General features: G+C 41.7%; 2 protein-coding genes across 2 annotated transcripts in view; both read left to right on the forward strand.

The window, feature by feature from the left end:
• The first annotated feature begins 418 nt into the window (after positions 1-418).
• Positions 419-9527, forward strand: gnb5a (guanine nucleotide binding protein (G protein), beta 5a). The gene is made up of 11 exons (XM_012880438.3): positions 419-653; positions 2729-2865; positions 2970-3011; positions 4229-4305; positions 4386-4518; positions 7469-7612; positions 7703-7794; positions 7888-7936; positions 8027-8123; positions 8230-8396; positions 8509-9527. Exons 1-11 carry the CDS (start codon positions 518-520, stop codon positions 8518-8520), a joined length of 1086 nt encoding a protein of 361 aa, XP_012735892.1. The 5' UTR covers positions 419-517; the 3' UTR covers positions 8521-9527.
• A 4915-nt stretch (positions 9528-14442) lies between these two features.
• The window catches only part of ap4e1 (adaptor related protein complex 4 subunit epsilon 1), a 16641-nt gene continuing 10461 nt past the window's right edge, over positions 14443-20622 (forward strand). Inside the window, exons 1-10 of the mRNA XM_012880350.3 lie at positions 14443-14788; positions 17051-17122; positions 17218-17341; positions 18618-18691; positions 19469-19590; positions 19676-19835; positions 19915-20081; positions 20167-20240; positions 20315-20437; positions 20520-20622. The exon at positions 20520-20622 is cut by the window's right edge and continues 7 nt beyond it. Of these exons, the coding sequence (XP_012735804.2) occupies positions 14648-14788; positions 17051-17122; positions 17218-17341; positions 18618-18691; positions 19469-19590; positions 19676-19835; positions 19915-20081; positions 20167-20240; positions 20315-20437; positions 20520-20622 (1160 nt within the window). The 5' untranslated portion in view covers positions 14443-14647. The remainder of the gene's footprint in view (positions 14789-17050; positions 17123-17217; positions 17342-18617; positions 18692-19468; positions 19591-19675; positions 19836-19914; positions 20082-20166; positions 20241-20314; positions 20438-20519) is intronic.

Here is a 20622-nt window from a genome sequence, read left to right on the forward strand (position 1 = left end):
AAACATGGCAACTTGAGTGATGACAGTATGGAGTTTTCTTTTTTCTTTTTTTTTAAATGGAAAATTCTGGATATATGCAGCTCGGATCCTGCTGAATCAATTTATCCGTACATTTTATTATAAACTCATTTATTAGGTTCAGCTTCTGGCTAAAAAAAACAGTGGCAGGGTATATATTGTGACTAGATTATCTAAAAACCCTGTTTTATTTAGTAAAATGCTCCGTCTCCTCCCGTCAAAACCCAGGCAGACAATAATGGATGTATTTGTTTATCCCGTTGGCAGAGGGAAAATGCATTATTTAGTAGGAGCGGAGTAGTGAGGATGGACGGTGATGAGGATGCAGCCTCATCACCGGGATACAGGACCCGCCCCCTCCTCCTCCTCCTCCTCCTCCTCCTCCTCTTCCTCCTGAAGGAGCATCTTCTCCCCCTGACGTCATGACAGCAGCATCAGCTGTTAGCTCCGCCGCTGTAAGCCTCTCCGCCGGCCGTCGCTCCCCGCACAAAGGAAATATATGAGATCCCCTCCGATCCCTGAAATGGCGACACAGGAGGTTCAGCTGAACGAGACTCTGGCCCACCTGAAGACCGAGTCGGACACGCTCAAGACCAAGCTGGAGGAGGAGAGGGCGAAGCTGCACGACGTCGAGCGTGAGTCCTGAAAATGGAGGGGCCTCCATGCATCTCCGCTGCCGCCTGCACACCGTCGGGTTAGGGAGGGGATAACAGCGCGTTTCGGTCCTGATAAGCGCCCGGTTCCCCGGCCGGTAGCTCGGCCATCATGCTCTGATCGCGGGGCTGGGGATGTGTCGGTGCTGGTTATCGATCTGACGGGCCGGATGTTACCGATGTTTTGCTTCTCGGTGGCTTTCAAAGGTCCACATCGCTCCTCTAATGCGCCGCGGCTCCGCCAGCAAAAAACCCTCAAACGCTATTTTAATGCAGCCTGTCCACCAGGCTGCTGCTGGGATAGAAAAAACGTGTTTTTTTTATTATTTATTTATTTGCGCTACGGTTTAATAATGTGTTGGTGTTGCATGTGCAGCGGGAGCATTATTATTATAAGGTCGTGTACAAGTATTCACACCCTTCTAACTTTTTCCACGTTCCACAATAAAGCATCACTATTGTATGGAAGTGGATTAGGGTCATAAAAAAAAAGTCTATTGAATTCTGACTTTAATCTCAGAATTCTGAGGGAAAAAAATCAGAATTTTGAGATTAAACTCAGAATTTTGACTTTAATCTCTGACTTCTGCGAGAAAAATCAGAATTCTAAGAGAAAAAATTAGAATTCTGAGAAAAAAGTCAGAATTCTGAGATGAAAGTCAGAATTTAATAGACTTTATTATTTTTATTTTTTCCTCTTCTGTACTACAGAGATTTTATGTGGCCAAGCAAAGTAGGAAATAGTAACAAAGTAGGAAATAGTAACTGAGAAGAGGAAAGAAAAAAAAAAGAATAAAAACAAAAAGAAATGTGGCAAATATGTGTAATTTGTTTCCTTTTATTTATTCAGGTGCGCAACAAAATCCAGTGTAATCAGCTGACGTGAAAATGTACCTGCTTAGTAAATGGATTTAGATAGATGAGATAGATAGATAATTACTTTATTGATCCCTGATAGGGGAAATTCATCTGCCCGATAGCATAGATAAAAACATGTAAAATAGGATAAAAACATAAATTTATACCACGGTTTCGTCTTGGTATAAATCCAGCTGTTCTTTGAAGGTCTCAGAGGTTGGTTGGAGAACATCTGAGCGCAACCAGGATCCCAAAGATCAGGACGCAGGTCATGGATAAAAAATAAAAAAGTTTTAAAGTAGGATTTAGTTATAAAATAATATCCCGCTGATTTAATAAACCACTGGGCACCGTTTAATTTATTTAGAAATAGGAAACCTGTGTGGGAAACCTACCAAGACTGTTCACATAAACTGACAGGCTGGTCTCTGGGGCAGCTGCAGAGATCCGTAGCTCAGGTGGAACAATCTGTTGAGGGGACAGCTAGCAGTGCAAGCTGCAAACTTCTTGCACATGGGGGTGTGGCAAGAAGAAGAAAGCTAAAGGAACAGAAACTTCTATTTGCAGTTTGCTCCAAGCCCCATAGGGGACGCTGCAAACACTTTTACAGATGAGACCAAAATGAAAACATTGAGAGAAAAACTAATACTGCACACCACCCTGAGTTCACTATCCCCATGGGGAGATATGGTAATGGTGGTGGCAGCATCATGGTGCGGGAAAGCTTTTCTCCAGTGACAGGGAAGCTGCTCCGAAATGACTGTAAGATGGATGGAGCTGAAAACTGGACAACACAGGACAAAAGACATGTTAGAGGCTGCGAAAGACTTGAGACTGGAGTGGAGGTTCAGCCTTCTGCAGGACAACAACCCTAAACATACAGCCAGAGGGACAGTGAAAGGGTTTAGGTGTGTTAGAACGGCCCAGTCAAAGTCCAGACCTAAAGTCCACTGGCAATCTGTCTTGAAGCCTTGAAAATTGCAGATGCTTTGCTCTGTTGCAAACATATGAACAGCAAACCATAGTTTTATTAAGGTTAGGAGGCCGTTTCTAATTTTCCTCTCCCTCGACAGTAAGGTGCCACTTTGTTTTGGTCTTTCACATAAAATCTCGGAGCTGTGGGGTTGTAACATGATAAAATATGAGAATGTTCTTATTTTTTGTAAGACTCTTGTAAGACAGCTTGTATGTGGGTGCAGTTCATCAGGTGGCAGAGAAGGTGGAGGCCCTGGGTCAGTTCGTCATGAAGACCCGCAGGACTCTGAAGGGACACGGCAACAAGGTTCTCTGCATGGACTGGTGTAAGGACAAGAGGAGAATCGTCAGCTCCTCACAGGTCAATGACTCCCTCCTGCCCACATTTTTTTCCTGACGTTTTTTGTTAAAGTAATGTGTTTTTTTTCTCCTCCTCTTCTAAATGTCTGCCGTGTTTTAATGCAGGATGGAAAAGTGATCGTATGGGACGCTTTCACCACCAACAAGGTAATCTGTTTATCCTAATTTAATATTTTAATTTGAATTATTATTTTAATCATGGACATACTGTTGGGCAAGGGGCTCGAAGTAAAAGGAATTTGTTTACAATCTCTCCTTGAAATAAATGAACGCTGTTGATGTGGATGGCTGCATGACCAGGTGGGTGGTGTTGAAATGGATGGATGGATGGATGGATGGATGGATGGATGGATGGATGGATGGGTGAATAAATCAACAGATGCCCATCCTTTGAGAAAAAAAAACAGCAACATAAAAAACTCTTATTGGAACATTTTATTTTCACAAATTCCTCATGTAGACATTAAGACAAGGAACAAAGTCTTGAAATGTTTTTATTTGTCATGCTTCTTCAGAAATCTGAATAAAAATTCCCTGAGACTGTGAAGTCCCATGATGACTAGTTTTACTTTAAACAGGTCAGAAATTATTTGCAAAATGCAAACGTACGTAATTCCTGAGTAATGCTTTCAGTTTAAGCCTCGCTCTATTTATCAGAATGGTTAAGAGAGTGTGACATAGTGCTGAGGTGGTTTTGTTTGTACGTTACTACCAAGGAGCCATGGCTTTCTGGTGCTTTTAAAGTGAATTATAGTGGTCACAGTTCTCTAGGCTTTCTGTATGTCTGTTAAAGTTTTGTATTTGGAATATGGCTGCTTTTTGTACTTTTTTTTTTTTTTTTAATCCAGTCCTTACACCTGACTCTGACATCATATTGTCCACTATGTGCGTGAAAACAAGGAACATCGATAAGAGAAAATAATCAATCTACAGTAAAATATCATGACTGGAAATTAATTTCTTTACAAAACAGAAATAAAATAAAAACTTGACATGTCATCCTTCAGTGGAACATCTACTGAGGGCTAAGCATTGAGATAACAGCTGTTTAAAATAATTTTTTTCTCAGATTCAACCAAAGAAACACAATATAGGCTTTGATTGAACTATTTAACAGCTGCGTTTCGTATAAATCAAATTAAATCTATGTATTTGTGAAAGAAAACGGCACACTAGACCGAGTAAGCAGGTCTCGGATGACTTGAGTGGTCCATATGAGTCAACATTTGACAGATCTGAAACGTGTCTACATTTATTTTTAAAAAAATATGAAGTACTTCTTACATCCACGACCGTCACCATGCCTAATGATTGTCCGTAGGCTGCGCCTCGCTCATGCTGCTTTGTGCTCTGCTGCTTATTAGGAGCACGCTGTGACAATGCCTTGCACCTGGGTGATGGCCTGCGCCTACGCTCCATCTGGCTGCGCCGTGGCTTGTGGGTGAGTATGCTACAACCCGCGGCAGTCTGAATCAGCTGCTCATTTACTGTTTTGTAAGCCGGGCTGGTTTTCTGTCGCAGGGGCCTGGATAATAAATGCTCTGTGTATCCTCTGTCCCTGGACAAGAACGAGAACTTGGCTGCCAAGAAGAAGTCAGTGGCGATGCACACAAACTATTTGTCTGCCTGTTGCTTCACCAACTCAGACATGCAGGTGGGAATGTTTAAAAATGACTGTCTGACTCTTAATGATTCATAGAAGCCCTGGTTTGGGGTCCTAGTCACATGACGTTTCTGTCAGCGAACACAAACCACGTTATGCAATGTCTCTAAAGGTTTTTTTCATATTTCGTCATGTTACGGCCACAAACAGTGGTGTGTTTAATTAGGATTTTATATCTATTGTGTATAATTGGGAAGTGAAAGGATAAAAATAAATTGGTTTTAACATTTTTTAAAAAAAAAAATCAGAAAATTGTGGGGTGTTTTTATCCCCCATGAGTCCAGACTCAGAACCACCATTTGCTGCAGGTCTTTTGAGGTACTTGAAGATCTGGAGACTAAAATGTTTGCACGTTCTTATTTTATCTTTTTGTCTTTGAATAATCCCTATTTGCTAATTTTTGTCATATACTCTTAAATTACGTCTTGACTTTGACTGGGCCAATTTAATCTACACCATTTAATTGTAGCTCGGTATTTTAAGGGTTTTCCTGCTGGAAGGTTCCAGGATCGCCCTGTAATTAGCGACCTTCGCCTTCCTGTCAACTCTGACCTGATTCTGTGTCTTTGCTAAAGAGAAGCAGCGCCACAACCTGATGTTGATGCCAGTGTGTTTCACCGTAGAGACAGTGGGTTCATGATGCTGCTTAGCAGAAGTTTTCTGAATCCTGGCAAGCCAGTTTAAAATGCACCTCTGGCACACCGTTCAAAGTGGTTTATAGAACAAAGAAAAATGCAAAAGCCTGGTAAACATTTAGCTTCACATGAGAAATGTTAATGTACAATTCTTGAAAAAAAAAGTGTGATCAAAACAATAATTCTTCATCTTTTTGGGAAGTCTGCAGTAAACAGGAATTATTTCTGATTTGATTTAAAACAGTTTCTGCACATCTCAGGTTTTCAGATAATGTGTTCCTGAATTAAGGAGTACAGAAACTAAATGCTGCCTCTCCTTGTTTATTACTGCACTGCAAAAACGGAACTAAAAATAAGTAAAATGCTCTTAAAATTTGTGTATTTTTCCTTGATTTGAGTTGGTAAATAAGATGATCTGCCAATAGAATAAGATTTTTGCACTTGAAATAGGAACAATTTATCTCCATCATGTTATTTCAAGTGCAGTATATCAAATTATCTTATTTTAAGGGTCAAAATACTCATTCCATTGGCAGATAATCTTATTTACCTGCTCAAATCTAGGACAAAAACACAAATTTTAAGAACATTTTACTTATTTTTAGATCCGTTTTTGCAGTGTGCAGCTCAAACACTGAGTAGGCACACTGCAAAAACGGATCTAACAAGTAAAATGTTCTTAACGTTAGTCTATTTTTCCTTGATTTCAGCCAGTAAATAAGATTATCTGTCAATGGAATTACTATCCTTACCCCTAAAATAAGATAATTAGACATCCTGCACTTGAAATAAGATGATAGAGATGAGTTGTTCCTATTTTAAGTCGAAAAATCTTATTCCATTGGCAAATAGTGTTATTTACCTTCTCAAATCAAGGACAACTACACTAATTTTAAGAAATGTTTACTTATTTTTAGTTATGTTTTTGCAGTGCAGATGTTGGATGACTTGAATGGTCTATAGATGGTTGAAAGGCATTTCTGCCCAAGACAGTTAAAAAAAACAACAAGACAATTTAGTTTTGCCGTCATCTGACCCTGGGCATCCTCACGTGTTTACTGTGTCCCCTGCAGTGTCATGTTTACACTTTTCATAATTGACCCACAAGCAACAAACACGGAAACAGTGTAGTGATGAAGGCTTATCGACGGAATAGTGGGCGGATGCTGGCCGACTGGGGAGGCTCTGGTCGCAGACTGTGGGAGCACCGACAGTGAGTTGTGCCTTACGGAGCTGACTTACGGAGCTGGTTAGTGGTGGCTTGGAGGTGACTAGCGGTTGGTGCTGGTGGAAGTGTGGCTGGAGACTGATGGTTCCTCCACGTTGGAGGGTGGACAGGCCTGGTGGCGATGTGGCCGAGGACGGCATCAGAGTCGGAGGAGAAGCGGTCGACTGGAGGGCCAGGAAGGCTCTCGGGATCTGGAACTGACAATGGAGTTGATTATCTTTAGGAGGACCTTCTGAATACCAGATTTCAGTGAGGCGGTACCTGAGAGGAGAACACAGAGAATTAGTTGAAGAGAACTTGGAAGAACAAGGAGCTTAGGCTCTGGTCAGGAACCCCTCAGGAAGAGCTAATGCTCTGACGCCGTCCATCAGTCTCCAGTCACCTTAAAATTCTCCTCACTAGCTGGCGTGGATGGAAAACAACTGTGGCTGGCATCCACCTGTCGCTCCCTGCTGGAGAAAAGTGAGAACGACACACCACACTTCCGCTGCATGTACCTGGCATGCAGGGGTTGTGGGAAAGTTTCAACAGGACTCGTTAAGGCTTTTTTTTACCTAAATGGATGCAGACGGTCAGATCGGTAGCGGGCACAGCCAATAGTTGCCCTATAAGCAGATTCTTCCACCGGAGCTACAGATCTATCCAGCTCCTCCAGAGTTAACGCGGGCCACTTGGCTGCTTCTCTGAATAATCCTCCTCCTCACCTGTCATTTTAGGAGGACGGCCATGTCTTGGTCTGCTGTCAGTTGTGCCACACCCTTTCTATATTCAGATAGTGGACTCTGCTTATTAGGTCACAGCTGAAGAAAACTGGTTGCTCCGGACTTTATTTTGTGGTACCAGACCAAACAGCTCTGGATAAAAATGCACACAAAAGACGTAAAAGCCATGAACTCCTTTTCTTCCACAGTTTATTTTTTAAATGTTGTTACAGTTTTCATTATTTTGCACTGGTTGGTTTTAATCCCGAATAAAACGCACCAAAGTTTGTGGTTGCAACAACACGGAATCTGAAAAGGTTCAAAGGCTACGAATGGTTTGAAATAATTGCTGTTCTCCTTGTCTGGTCCTGTTGAAGATCCTGACATCCAGCGGCGATGGGACCTGTGCATTATGGGACGTGGAGAGCGGGCAGCTGCTGCAGAGCTTCCACGGCCACGCTGCAGACGTGCTCTGTCTGGACCTGGCCCCGTCTGAGACCGCAAACACCTTCGTTTCAGGGGTGAGGACTGTCTACGCGCAGCTCTGTCTGCAGCTCGTCAACACTTTGAAAGTATGTTTTGGGTTAAATTCACCTTTGCTGTCACGGCAGGGCTGTGACAAGAAGGCGAACGTGTGGGACATGCGTTCAGGGCAGTGCATCCAGTCTTTCGAGACACACGAATCCGACATAAACAGTGTGCGGTACGTCGCCGTGTCGACCCAACTTCATTTCGTTGCTTGTCTTTCACAGTTAAAAAGCTTTTACAGTGTTTATAATTTTGTCATTTTAAATAGATACTATCCGAGTGGAGATGCTTTTGCATCTGGCTCAGATGACGCTACAGTAAGTACACCGGCACACCTCAGTCTATTAAAACCTCCTTAAAGTGGTTTACGTTAACATTAGAACTCAAATTCATCAATTTTGTTTCAGTGTCGTCTGTACGACTTGAGGGCAGACAGAGAAGTGGCCATTTATTCCAAAGAGAGCATCATCTTCGGGGTCTCCAGCGTTGATTTCTCCCTCAGTGGTATGGATTCCCCACTGCTGTTACCCCCCCAAAAAGGCTGAGCTCTTCTGCACTGCACGCAGTCATTGCTTTCACAAACCGCCAAATCTGTGTACGATCGTTCCAGGTCGGCTACTGTTCGGCGGATACAACGACTACACGATCAACGTGTGGGACGTTCTCAAAGGAACGCGGGTCTCCATTCTGTTTGGGCACGAGAACCGGGTCAGCACACTGCGGGTCTCCCCCGACGGGACGGCCTTCTGCACGGGATCCTGGGACCACACTCTTCGGGTATGAGGGGAGGCTTTTTCCTCCGGCTGATCGTTTCTGCAACATTCGGCGGCGTCCTCCCGTTACATCTGCTGCTTTTACATTTGTCTGTTTTGTTTTTGTCCCCTCACAGATCTGGGCCTAAAACCCGCCACGATGGATTAAACACGAGACCACTAAAGGCACACTGACGTTTCTGCTTGCTAGCGTACAATCAGAGAGATAGGAACTCAGTTTTGGTTGTACATAGTGCATATCAATAGCATTGTATATACTCTTGTCTTCTGGTCGGGGTAGATTTAAGTATATCAGAGTTATTAAACTAAGTGGCACGCTTGCATTACAACATGACCAAAAGAAACTAGCACAGAAATACTTAATACTTAGAGAGTATATTGCTGAAAATCTTTGAATGGTAGAGAGTTGCAGTGGCGTAGGGTAGAAGTGACACAATGAAGTATTGTATCGTAGATGCCCACATAAAGGACAATATTTATTTGTTTTCTTCACTAGTGATAATGAAAGATGCAGTCTGAGGGGAAAAACACGAGTAAATCTGACCGGGATGGAGGAACGGCGAGTAGAGTTCCTTCTCTGTGGGTCTAGAATGGGTTTAAATAATGATCACTATTTAATAATTAACGTAATAAAAACAACCCATGGGCAGTAGAGAGAAGGGACGTAAAATGAAACAAACAAAACTGCAATCTTGATTTTTTTTTTATTTGAAGTGAAAAAAGTGAATAAGTTCCAGGAGTGGTTAACAGAACATTCCCTGTTTTTACCAACAGTTCACCTTCCAAAACTGTACTGAAGTAAGAAAATTACATTTACAGGTTAGAGTTTGTAATGTTTTTTTTTTTTAGTTTTGCAATTATGAAAACAGGGTGTTGAGTTTATTCTCAATTTTTAGTTTTTTTCAGTCATAAGAAAGCACTTTCTTTCTTTTTTAAGGACCCTGCAGCTTCCAATGAAAATTCTCCTCCATCACATTTAAGAATGGTTGAACGAATGTATCCCTTCCCATGCAGCTGCGCGATAGCTTTGATTTCATATTTACTGTAATTATTTTGCTGTAGTTTAGTGTACAGATATACAAGGGACTGTTATTCAGAGGATTACAAACCTAATAAACCATGTTTTGAATATCAATAATGTGTCTGTCACTTTACTATATATCAGTTGTTTTTTTTATCAAATCTCTGTTTGCTTGTCTTTAATAATCTTTCATGATAGTGATGACGGGTCAGTCCTGACTGAGCTGTCTCAAAAGTGCCAACTTGTTTCTGTAAAGGATGAAAGCAATGGCTAAATGGTCTAATTGACTCGACTGATTTCATGAAAACAGCTCTGGGTCATTCTCACACTCCTTCATGCCTACAAATTGACATTTTATCCCTACCTGTTCACATTTTGTACCTGTAAACAAACTATTTTGTGCTTGTGTACTTAAGTCATGATGTATCTGTTAACTTTCTTTATGTTGTTGTAATCTAAATATTGTCATGAATCTTGGAGATAGATATAATAAAAAGCTCCTATGTAACTTGATTTAGTTATATATTGATATCTGAAGACTTTACATCAATCTGTTTTCATTTATTTTGGCTCTGATTCCCATTTTGGACCCGTTAACTCTTAACAGATTAGAATCCTTCATCTAACCAGAAAAACTAAGTGACCTCCTGCTGGCAGATGTAATCTATTTGAGTAATACATCCACGTTGGATTACAGTAGACCATGAATGGAAAAAGGAAAAATAATCCCTTTAAATCATAATTTCCCAAAATGTCTCTCTGGTATGGGCTGACCCACGATCAGCAAAAATGTTCCACACTAGTGGGCTTATTCATTATTCAAGAATAATGAAAAGGCTAAGTGATGAAATGACCAGCCCCACATACACCCAGTATGGTGTAATAAAACTAGGATCACACTAATTAAAAACTACTCAGAAGTTGGAATTTCTAAGTCTGAAGTCCATTTCCTGTTTTAGTTTTTATCTCATTAAATCAGTCATAAAGAAATTAACTAGTACTTTCTTCATTAAATTGACCATGAACACATTTAAAAGCTATAAACTATCTTACACTCATATGCACTCACATCAGTAGTTAATTTTGATTCAGCCTCTAGCCAAAGGGCAAGAGCAAGCTGGCTGCCTGCTACTGTAAGTGACTACTCATCCCTCTGAGATACAGATGCCCCTAAATGGCTGTCTGCTCTGAGAGCAGTCCCCATCATTTTCCCTAGAGTTTCTTCTCTATTTTTTCCCAATATATTATCAAGTGAGAATGCTATACAGCATTCTCACTTATTAAGTTCCTTCAGGTCTTGATTATTATTCCGTACGTTTTTCGGCATCTAACTAGTTCTGCATACTTCAACCGATTTAAACAATTTTCGTATCAAAATGTTCTGCTCGTTCACGACATTACTGCTATGTCTTTTTGTAATTATAACTTTTATAATATTTAAAATATTTAACTTTTTGTGCGTTTTTTGCTCTCATTGAAAATGAATGGAGAATCCTTCAAATTCTTCAAATATTTCAACTTTTTGTCATTTTACTGCTTAAGCCTACTTTCAGCTATAAACGTCATTCAACTTTTAAAATGTAGTAATATCTTTTGGCTATTATGGTATGTTTCAGCTTTTTCATATCTTTCACCATTTTTGTATACTACGTCTTTAAAATAATTTTGGCTTTTCAAGAAATTCTGCAAATAACATGCGTTGCTATGGTCGTCAAGGAGGCTCTTTTAGAGTGCGCACTCTAGAAATTCAACAAATTCTTCTTCTCCGAACAACTTCTTCTCACTCGCTCAAATTTCACCCTATCCCCATAAATTATACATCAAAATGTAGGAATTTTTGTCTGGATTCGGAAAATGTAACCATCATTGGTGTGGGATTTATAGATTTTTCGCAAATCACCTCAGAGCGACACTAACCCGAAACCTTCCCCATTCATTTCCTATGGAGCGGTTTTCAAAAATGACCCCTGGAAATCCAAAACATCACATGTTTTCGCATCGTTGCTACTCCTAAACCGTTTCATGTAGAGGCATGAGACTTTCACACATTCATGTCCCGACCCTTCTGGCGCTCACAAAAGAGAACTTTTGTCGATAAATGTTACGGTTTTGCCGCAGGAACAATTTGTTCAGGAGTAGCGTTTTGGGAAAATGCTAAAACAGGATCAGACTTCAATCTCCCCAAATGAGGCACTTTTCTACATCGTCGCTACTCCTAAACCGTTTTATGTACAGGCATGAGACTTTCACACATGAATGTCCCGACCCTTCTGGCACTCATAAAAAAGGAATTTTGTGGATAACTGTTACGGTTTTTCCGCAGGAACAATTTGTTCGGGAGTAGCGAATGTGCAAAATCCTTAAAACGCTTTGGAGCTTCATTCTTCCACATCATCCACTTTTTACATCGTCGCTGTGCCTACACCGATTTTTGTACAAACCTAAAAATGAACTCCATAGTCCTCAAAAGCCTGCTGATACTCAGAGTGAAAGAATTATTTTGATATCTCTTATACTTTTTCAGCTACAGCGATTTGTTCGGGACCGTTTGTAGAGGATTTCTCAAATTTCATAAAAATCCTCTTTATATCATAATTTTTTACGCCTAAATTAAAATATTTCTAGCAAAAACCGATAGTTTTTCTTGTTCTCCTATCCGTTACAAACTAAACGCTGAAAAAATTATGTCTCTACCATTTACAGAACAGGAGATATGGAGCGTTGTTTGAGGCAAAGTTCTCCATTCTATTTCAATGAGGCAGAGTCTGACAAAGTCTCTGCACTTCGGGAGACTGGCCGCTGCAGCTGTGTCAGTGAGTTTCCATGACGACGGAACTCTGAGGGCCAGAGGGACACGCTCCATTCGGATAGAATAGCAACTTTCAACATCCACTGCAGTGGCTGTGATTAATGTAGGAGCCTGAAATTCGCACAGTCACTTCCTCTTAACATTTTAAAATTTTCAAGTGACTTTCAGCCATGTGTCAGTTTTCTGTCCCATTTTGGATGTCACATGCTTTCCTATTGGGCCTTTGCTTCCAACAGGACCTGGCATGATGCCCAGACACGACCCAATTGGCCAATACAGCACCCCCCACATGTGGGAAATGGCGCTACTGACCATTTTGGTCAAATGTTGAGTTCTTGGCCCAGATGTGGTGAGGCTGCGTTGCTAAAGGAGGCCAATCTGACCCATGAACTTTGGTCACGTTTGGTGACATTAAGTATTGGCACCCCTTTTTGAGGCACTTCCCAGTACAGGATTTGGACCAAACTGACAGAGTACAATCACCCGGTGATACTGAACACAACCATGCTAGCGGTTAACGGTTAGCATGTTGCTAACCAGAAGTAGCTTTAGAAAGGTCCTACCAACTTCTGCTTAGCCGGGGTTGTTCTGCCTTTACAGACAAATAGAGGGCTACAGCTGTGAGGGAGTCTCCATGACAACCCTTTTAGCCAGAGGCTTCTAGGAGGTCCATTGACTTAACATGGCACCTTTCGAAGGGCACTGTGGGTGCTGTGAAGACCGTAGGAAGCTGAAATTCGCAGTGTTACTCCCCGTTAGTATTTTTGACGGTACCACGAGGCAGGCGCCTTGCTAAATTTCTTCAGAATTTTTTTAGTTGTTCTTAATCTTCAAATTCTTCAATTTTTTTTAATTTTTCAAATTTTTCAAATTCCTTCAAATTTGTTCAAATTCTCTAAATTTCTTCTAAATTTTTTAAATTCTTCAAGTTTGTCAAATTCTTCAAATTTTTCAAATTCCTTCAAATTTTTTGAAAATTTTCAAATATTTCAAATTTCTTCAAATTTTTCAAATTCCTTCAAACTTTTTCAAATTCTCCAAATTTCTTCAAATTTTTCAAATTTCTTCAAATTTTTCAAACTTCAAAATCCTTCAAATTCTTCTATTTCTTTCAATTCTTCAAACTTTTTCAAATTCTTCAAATCTGATTTCAATGTTTTCTGCATCTTCTGCTCAATCATTCTGCAGATTAGCATTCTCACTGCTGTTTCGCAGGAACAGCCTTTTCTAGTTTATTTATGCATTTCATTTGAATTTTACTGCTTTTCATGTTTTTTCTTGTACTTATAGAACCACCCATGTCTCTTTTGATTCCCTCTTGAATTTCCTTGGCTTTTTTCTTCTTCTTTTTTTTACCCCACAAGCCTTTTTTATTTCCATGTGTTCTTTTCACAGTTTTCTGTGTCCTTTTTTCCCTTTCTTTCCCTTATGTGTTTGTGCCTCATTATGCAAATAAAGTGGGTCATCTTTTGTTGGGCCAGCTTTCAAGAAAAATGTGAAAAAGAACAAAAAAAAATGTGAAGGTCAATTCAGTTATAAAACATGTGGTAAAGGACACACATGGGATATTTCAAACAAATGCCTATTAATAAAAATAAAACAATTTCTCATTTTTTTAAAGTGTATTGGTTAATTTATTGGACCATTTATGTAGTTCTGCAATTATCTCTAATTCTGTCACTTTTGGTCCTTCATATAAGGGGGCACAACAGCTGATGCTTAAGCAACAGTGGGTCTTACTAACAAAATCAGTGTGACCGCCCTTAGTCAGTAATATGTCACCACCAGTCTGGCTGATTATATGTAAGTTAATATATAAATTGTACACGCATTTTTTGTCTTGAAAAACATGTTATTGAAAATAACATAAACGTTTCAGACTCCCAGGCGGCGCTGCAGAGTCTCAAGGACAAATGGTCAGAAAATACCAAGAGAAACATAAAGAAAGAAGAAAAAAGAAGCACTTAATAATGCAAAAAAAGAAACGGTTTTTTTAAGTAATGTGATGTATAAAAAGGAAAGGTAGAATTATTGCATTATTTAAATAGCGCTAATAATGTATCTAAGTGCAGATGCAGATATGATGGTTGAATATCAAAGCTGGTAAAATGTTAATGGCTAAAATAAGAGCAAAGAACCACTTGTGAGCCGAAGGAACCGGGACAAATGATTTGACTCTCGGAAAAGAGCCGGAATTCTCTTCACCAGTTCCGACGGTAAAGCGGATATGACGTCATCGAGACGCTTCTGTTGGGCTTCCTAAAAATAATAATGGACGACCAGTGAAGATATTCCACCAAAAGCAGCGGTCTTGAAGCCCAACAGGCACTTTAACTCTAAAGTACTGATATTTATTGACATGTGATCTAATGACCGCGTGCTCCGGTCCAGACGCCACCCGGAAATCGCGCTGCCTGCTGTCAAAATGAGCGATGTTGTGGAGAAAACGCTGACAGCTCTGCCAAGCCTCCTCTCTTTAGACTCTCAGCCTGGCTCTGCCAAGCTGTCCTCCAGCTCTAAGCTAGGAAACCTCATCAGAGGAATCACTGAACTAACATCTAAACATGTAAGTTGGTCCTGTAGAAGCTCACACAAGTTGCGACCTAACACCGCGTGTTTGCATTAGCTTGCCGAAACTGCTGTGCTCCTCCAATAAAGGACGCTTTTGCCCCCCAGTTAATGTACATTACAGCGCGGTACACGCAGGGGTCCTGTCGTCGCCCTTTCAGTAGCTGCCGTGAGGTACATGGAGACTAGTCCTCTATGGTGCGTTCAGGTGCTTGCGTTGGGCTCAGACTGGTGACACCTGCCGTCTTTACAGGTCGGGTTAACATCCGTTGAACACATTTTACTGAGTTTATATGTAAGAGCAAAGTACTTAACATTAAAACACCTTCCTATGATAATGTGCAGGCTGTGCTCTCTTGTCCCAATCAGCTCTAAATCCGTCCTAGGGATGCAGGTCTGCATTGAACCTGAAAGCTTTCCGACATCTTGATTATTGTTGATGAGGCTAAGCTCTTAAATCTAGATGTGCTCCATGATTTTGAAGGTTTGTTTGTCAAACTCGTTTATACTCGAAGGACACTTCGTTAGCCAGCCCTGTTTAGTTTCCTAACACAAACGGTAAACGTCAGCCAATCACAGTCTACATCAGTCATGTAGACGGGGTCAGTTCAAACTGAGCGTCAGGATAAAGGAAGGATGGGGATTTTGGTGACTGGTTGCCAGATGACCTTGACTTATCAACCTTGGGCCTATCTGTCTTGCGTGGGCAACGGTGGCGGAGAAGCAGAGAAGTTTGCCCTGTAACTGGAGGGTTGCTGGTTCGGTCCCTGCGCTCCGACCAGTCTCGGTCATTGTGTCCCATTGTGTCCCAGCTTTACCTGCCGCTGGTGGTCAGACCGATTGCCACTTCTGTGAGTCTGCCCCAGTCTACCACCTCCACGGTGCGAGTAAATAAACAACAAATATTTCCCTTTCATAGGAAATGAAAGGGAAATATATAAATATATAACCCATCCCTCACAGGGCAGTCGGCTGGAATCAAAAGTCTCCAAGATGCAAACTCTTCCCACACGTTTATCCCACATTTGAATGGGTGAATGACTGAATGTAGTGTAAAGCTCTCCTCAGTACTTTCCATTGTCTTTGTACTGAAATGTGCTATATAAATAAATTTGCCCTGCCTTGATAATGCGCTATACAAGTGCAGGACATTTACCACTGACTAACTTATGTGAAAATCTACAGCTATCGGCAGCTGTGTGCATGAACGTTCCTGGTTGATGTTAGAGAGTTTTCAAACTGCTTGGCGACGAGAAAAGGACGGGACAGAATCGCTCATTACAGCCAAGATTTGCAGAATATCTGCATGTTATACCTTGCAGCAACGACAGGGCCGCCCCGGCGGTCGCTCTTTTGTCAACTGAAGAACAGAAAGTGAGGCCATAATTTGCACAGGGTCAGAAAAATCCCACATTAGCGTCGCCTGGTCTGAAGAGTCTCCATTTCAGCTGCAACGTTCGGACGTTGGTGGTCGAAATCTGTGTGAACTATGTGAAAGCATGGATCCACGCTACCTTCTGTATGAGCCGTTCAGGCTGCTGGTGGTGATGCAACAGTGGAGGGATCATCTTTTTGGCTCCTTAGTACCAAATGCTGACTGTGTCCTACAGGATAATGCACAGAGTCACGAAGCTCAAATCATCTCCAACTAGTTTCTTCCTGGGTTGACTCCGCGGTCATTTTGTCAACATGGACCAAAACTTATGTGAAATGTTTCTGTCGCCTTATTGAATCTGTGCCACGAAGAATTAAAGTAGCCCTGAAGACTCAAACGGGTCCAACCTAATACCAACAAGGTGTACCTACGGGAAAAATGTAAGGGAAACATTTTGGTCAGACAAATGTTGATTTGATTCGATCGAGCAGCACAAAGCTGGTTCAATGAGCGGTCATTGCTTTATTTGGCACAACGCATTGAAAATGTAATGTCTCTGTGAAATCGGGGAGTAATTTTGATATCACAAGTAACTGAAGCAACATGCGTAGGGCCGTTTTATATCAATGGCCTGGATTTATGTCCTGTGTGCCAATAATGTATATCTATAATCTATAGTCAGACAGAATGTAAACTATGCATCAAATCATCAAATTAAAGTCCTCAGTCAGGGGCTATAAGCACGTCGTTACAGTCTTGAAGCGACCCGGGTAAGGAGCAAGGCAGCTTGGAGGGTTGCAGCTCATAGAAAAGCAGTAGTTAACATTATTTCATATCATATGCAATGAAAATGATGCATCTTCTTCTACATTTCTCTCTGTGCAGGAGGAAGAGAAACTTATTCAGCGAGAGCTGTTGCTGATTAAGGAACAGGTGTCTTCCCCCAACACTACCATGGTGCTCTCCTCGTCGTTTTCCTCCTCTCATCTCATCTCTCCCCCTTCAGCACACTATTCGTTGCTCATTCGTCCTTCTGTTATGATTTGGTGCAGAGGCAGATGAAGGAGCTCATGGTGAGAGCGATCTACTGTGAGATGCTGGGCTACGGGGTCTCCTTCAGCTACATTCATGCCATCAAGCTGGCTCAGCAGGGGAATGTTCTGGAGAAAAGAGTCGGTAGGTGTTTTTTATTCTCACGTCTCCCCTACAGGTTAAAAAAAAAAAAAAGTTAAGAGTAGAAACTCGTCATTATCCTGCTGATTGGTAACTGGAGAAAAAATGTGAGTTTGGCTTTTGGTGTCATGTCTTCTGACAGCGTTTTCATTCATTAAAATGTGCTTCACAGATGTAGAAAATGAATAAAGGATATGCACAAACGTAGAAAGAAAGCACGATCTCTGGGTTTCCGGTAACGTGTTTATTGTGGATCATAGTGGGATCAATGATTTTTCTTTATTGGTTTACTTTAAAGAATAGAATAAAATAGAATAGCCTTTATTGCCATTGTACCAGGGCTTACAACGACACTGAAGGTACGCACTAAGCTGCTGTACACCACAGTAACAAAACAAGTAAGGGGATTTTCTTGGGGCCAGAGGCTTTGTGCCCCACAGCTTTCTAATGAGATGGTGTTGGGCATGTGCACTGTGATTTCAGATGTTCATCATTTAAACAAATGTCGGTGGGCCGGCCCAAGAGGATTTATCCTGCTGAGCTTGTCGGTTTTCTGGCAGACTTAGATGCATAGACAGAAATGTTTCTACGAGAATTAGGGAATCTGTCTTTTTTACAACATTACTCAATAAAGAAGGATCCTGTCCCGGTGATTATTGTGAACTCAGAGCTCCACAGCGACATCTGGTGGGGGCCAGGCCCCACTGGCCCCACATGCAGAGCCGCCACAGTGGAGGAACGTTGTGGTGCCGGTGCTCTGCGTCTGGGGGCCGTGCCGGGTGATGAACTGAACTTTATCTGAAGGTTGTCAGATGGAGACAGGACCTCATTCAGAACTGCTAAAGTGTGATTATTAAATCCTCATTCCAGCCAATATGCTATTAAAAGCATGAAGTGTTACACAGTGTTTGCAGAGACGTTATTTTGGGGATGGCCAGCACAAAAACAGTTTCATAAATCACACATATAAGCTGTCCTGGTCATTCACGCAACCAAATCTATTCCTGGTTTTGATGGATGGGATGAGAGGAAGCTGCCAGGTGGACTGAGATTCACTGGTGTGACACCAAGCTGCTGCTGAAGCAGGCGGTATTAAAACAAAATGTTTATATAGTATTACAGGTTCAGATGAAAAATGGGTCTACCTTTTTAAAATTTAGGAACAGGAACAAATGTTCACATTTTAAAATGTTCAGCTTTAAGTCCGATTTTTATAACTGAATGATCTTTTATAAGCTAGGTAGTGTGGCTGTATTTCCCACTTGTGTGTGATTTTCAGGTTACCTCGCTGTGTCGCTGTTTTTGAATGAAGGTCACGAGCTGCTGCTTCTCCTGGTCAACACGGTGTTGAAGGTGGGTGTTTACAGGGTTTGCAGCGTGGCTCGTGTGTTTCTTTGGACACACAGGCTTAGAAATATTAGAACTTTATATAAAAGAAATGCTGTGATCAGATAGAGTATAATTTTACCCTTGATGGGCTCATATCAACTTATGATTCATATTTTTTATGTTCATTAAATGCATCAATAGTGGAAATTTCCCACTTTTATTGTGTGCCATAAATGGAACAATGAATGAACACTTCAGATAGTAGTGAGGATCATATGCTTTGATACAGAAGTGCAGAAAATGTTGTGATTAATTGATTTTCTGCTGGATTCAGGACTAATGATCATGTCATGAGATTAGCAGATCTTTTTAATTGCATATATTTGTCTGAGTTAATTGAGGTAAAGAAAAGTTACAACCTGTCTGTTTGAGAGTATTATCAGAAAATTTAATTGAGGTAATCAAAGTCTGAATCAGCAGGTGAATCAACAAAATGAAAACTAGAAGTTGATATTGGTCAGTAAAACCCTGGTGGTGCATCTCTTGAACTTTAAATGGGTAGATTATGTTCTTAGATTCTAGCTATTAAGGTAGATCCAGTTAATTTCTTGTGCTAAATTATTAGGGTCCTATTTGAGGTCAGCCTCCTCTAAAGAGTTTACTGAATCTGCACCACACTGATGATAAACCTCAGGGATAAAATAAAAAAGATGCACCAAAGTTGTGAAAGTAGCCATATTTCTTGCTTGCGTTAGAGTATGATAACGGAAAAGAACGAGACATTTGTGGATGTGTTTGCAGGATCTCCAGAGTACGAACCTGATCGAAGTGTGCATGGCTCTCACAGTGGTGAGCCAGATGTTCCCCAAGGACATGATCCCCGCCATCCTCCCCCTGGTGGAGGAAAAGCTCAATCACCCGAAGTAAGAAACGCGCCGCGCCTTTCTCCGACGAGCGATCTCGTCTGACCGCAGCGACTGATCGGTTCTCGTTCTCACACGCTTGCAGGGAAATAATTCGACGCAAAGCTGTCCTGGCGCTGTACAAGTTCTACCTGATAGCGCCGAATCAGGTTCAGCACATTCACAACAAGTTTCGCAAAGCTCTGTGCGACAAAGACCCGGGCGTGATGTCGGCGTCTCTGCACATCTACTTGCAGCTCATCCAGGTAACTAACCGCCGTCGGACGTCTCCTCTCCGTGGCGTCATCTGCTGCCGCGATACATCCAGTCCTCTCTCTGTTGCAGGAGAATCCCGAAGGTTACAAAGATCTCGCACCGAGCTTTGTCACCATCCTCAAGCAGGTGGTGGCAGGAAAGCTGCCCATGGATTTCAACTATCACAGCGTTCCCGCTCCCTGGCTCCAAATCCACCTTCTCCGAATTCTCTCCTTTCTGGGGAAAAGCGACCAGAGGTAGTAACTTCTCTCCGCCTCTTCTGCTCCGCGGGATGTCCGCCATGTTTTCATGTTGTTCCCCCCCCCCCTTCTCTCTGCCCAGCACGAGTGAGATCATGTACGAAATCCTCGACGAGTCTTTGCGACGGGCAGAGATGAACCACAACATCACCTACGGTGGGCCGGCTTGCCTTTTTGAATGTCACGAGATATTTTTCCAGCCGCTTACCGGCCTCTCTGCTTGCTCGCAGCTATTTTGTACGAGTGTGTAAAATGTGTTTACACCATCCATCCCAAATCTGACCTTCTGGAGAAAGCGGCAAAGTGCATTGGCAACTTTGTTCTGTCGCCGAAGATTAATCTAAAGTATCTCGGTAAGATGAGAAAGCGGGATTTCCTGGAAATTGTCCAACAAACCATACGTTGATTTAACGTATGACTTAAATCCTGCCGTAGGTCTGAAGGCGCTCACCTACGTGGTCCAGCAGGACCCAAAGCTAGCCCTGCAGCATCAGATGACCATCATCGAGTGCCTGGATCACTCTGACCTCATTATCAA

Source organism: Fundulus heteroclitus, chromosome 2 (genome assembly GCF_011125445.2).
Source record: "Fundulus heteroclitus isolate FHET01 chromosome 2, MU-UCD_Fhet_4.1, whole genome shotgun sequence".
Lineage (NCBI taxonomy): Eukaryota > Metazoa > Chordata > Actinopteri > Cyprinodontiformes > Fundulidae > Fundulus > Fundulus heteroclitus.

What these genes read in the sequence shown, in the direction of transcription:
- gnb5a (XM_012880438.3), top strand. Translation starts at nt 518, where the DNA reads ATGAGATCCCCTCCGATCCCTGAAATGGCGACACAGGAGGTTCAGCTG. An exon ending in TCCGACATAAACAGTGTGCG is followed by an intron (nt 7,795 to 7,887) that starts GTACGTCGCCGT and finishes CATTTTAAATAG; the next exon opens with ATACTATCCGAGTGGAGATG. An exon ending in CTGGCTCAGATGACGCTACA is followed by an intron (nt 7,937 to 8,026) that starts GTAAGTACACCG and finishes ATTTTGTTTCAG; the next exon opens with TGTCGTCTGTACGACTTGAG.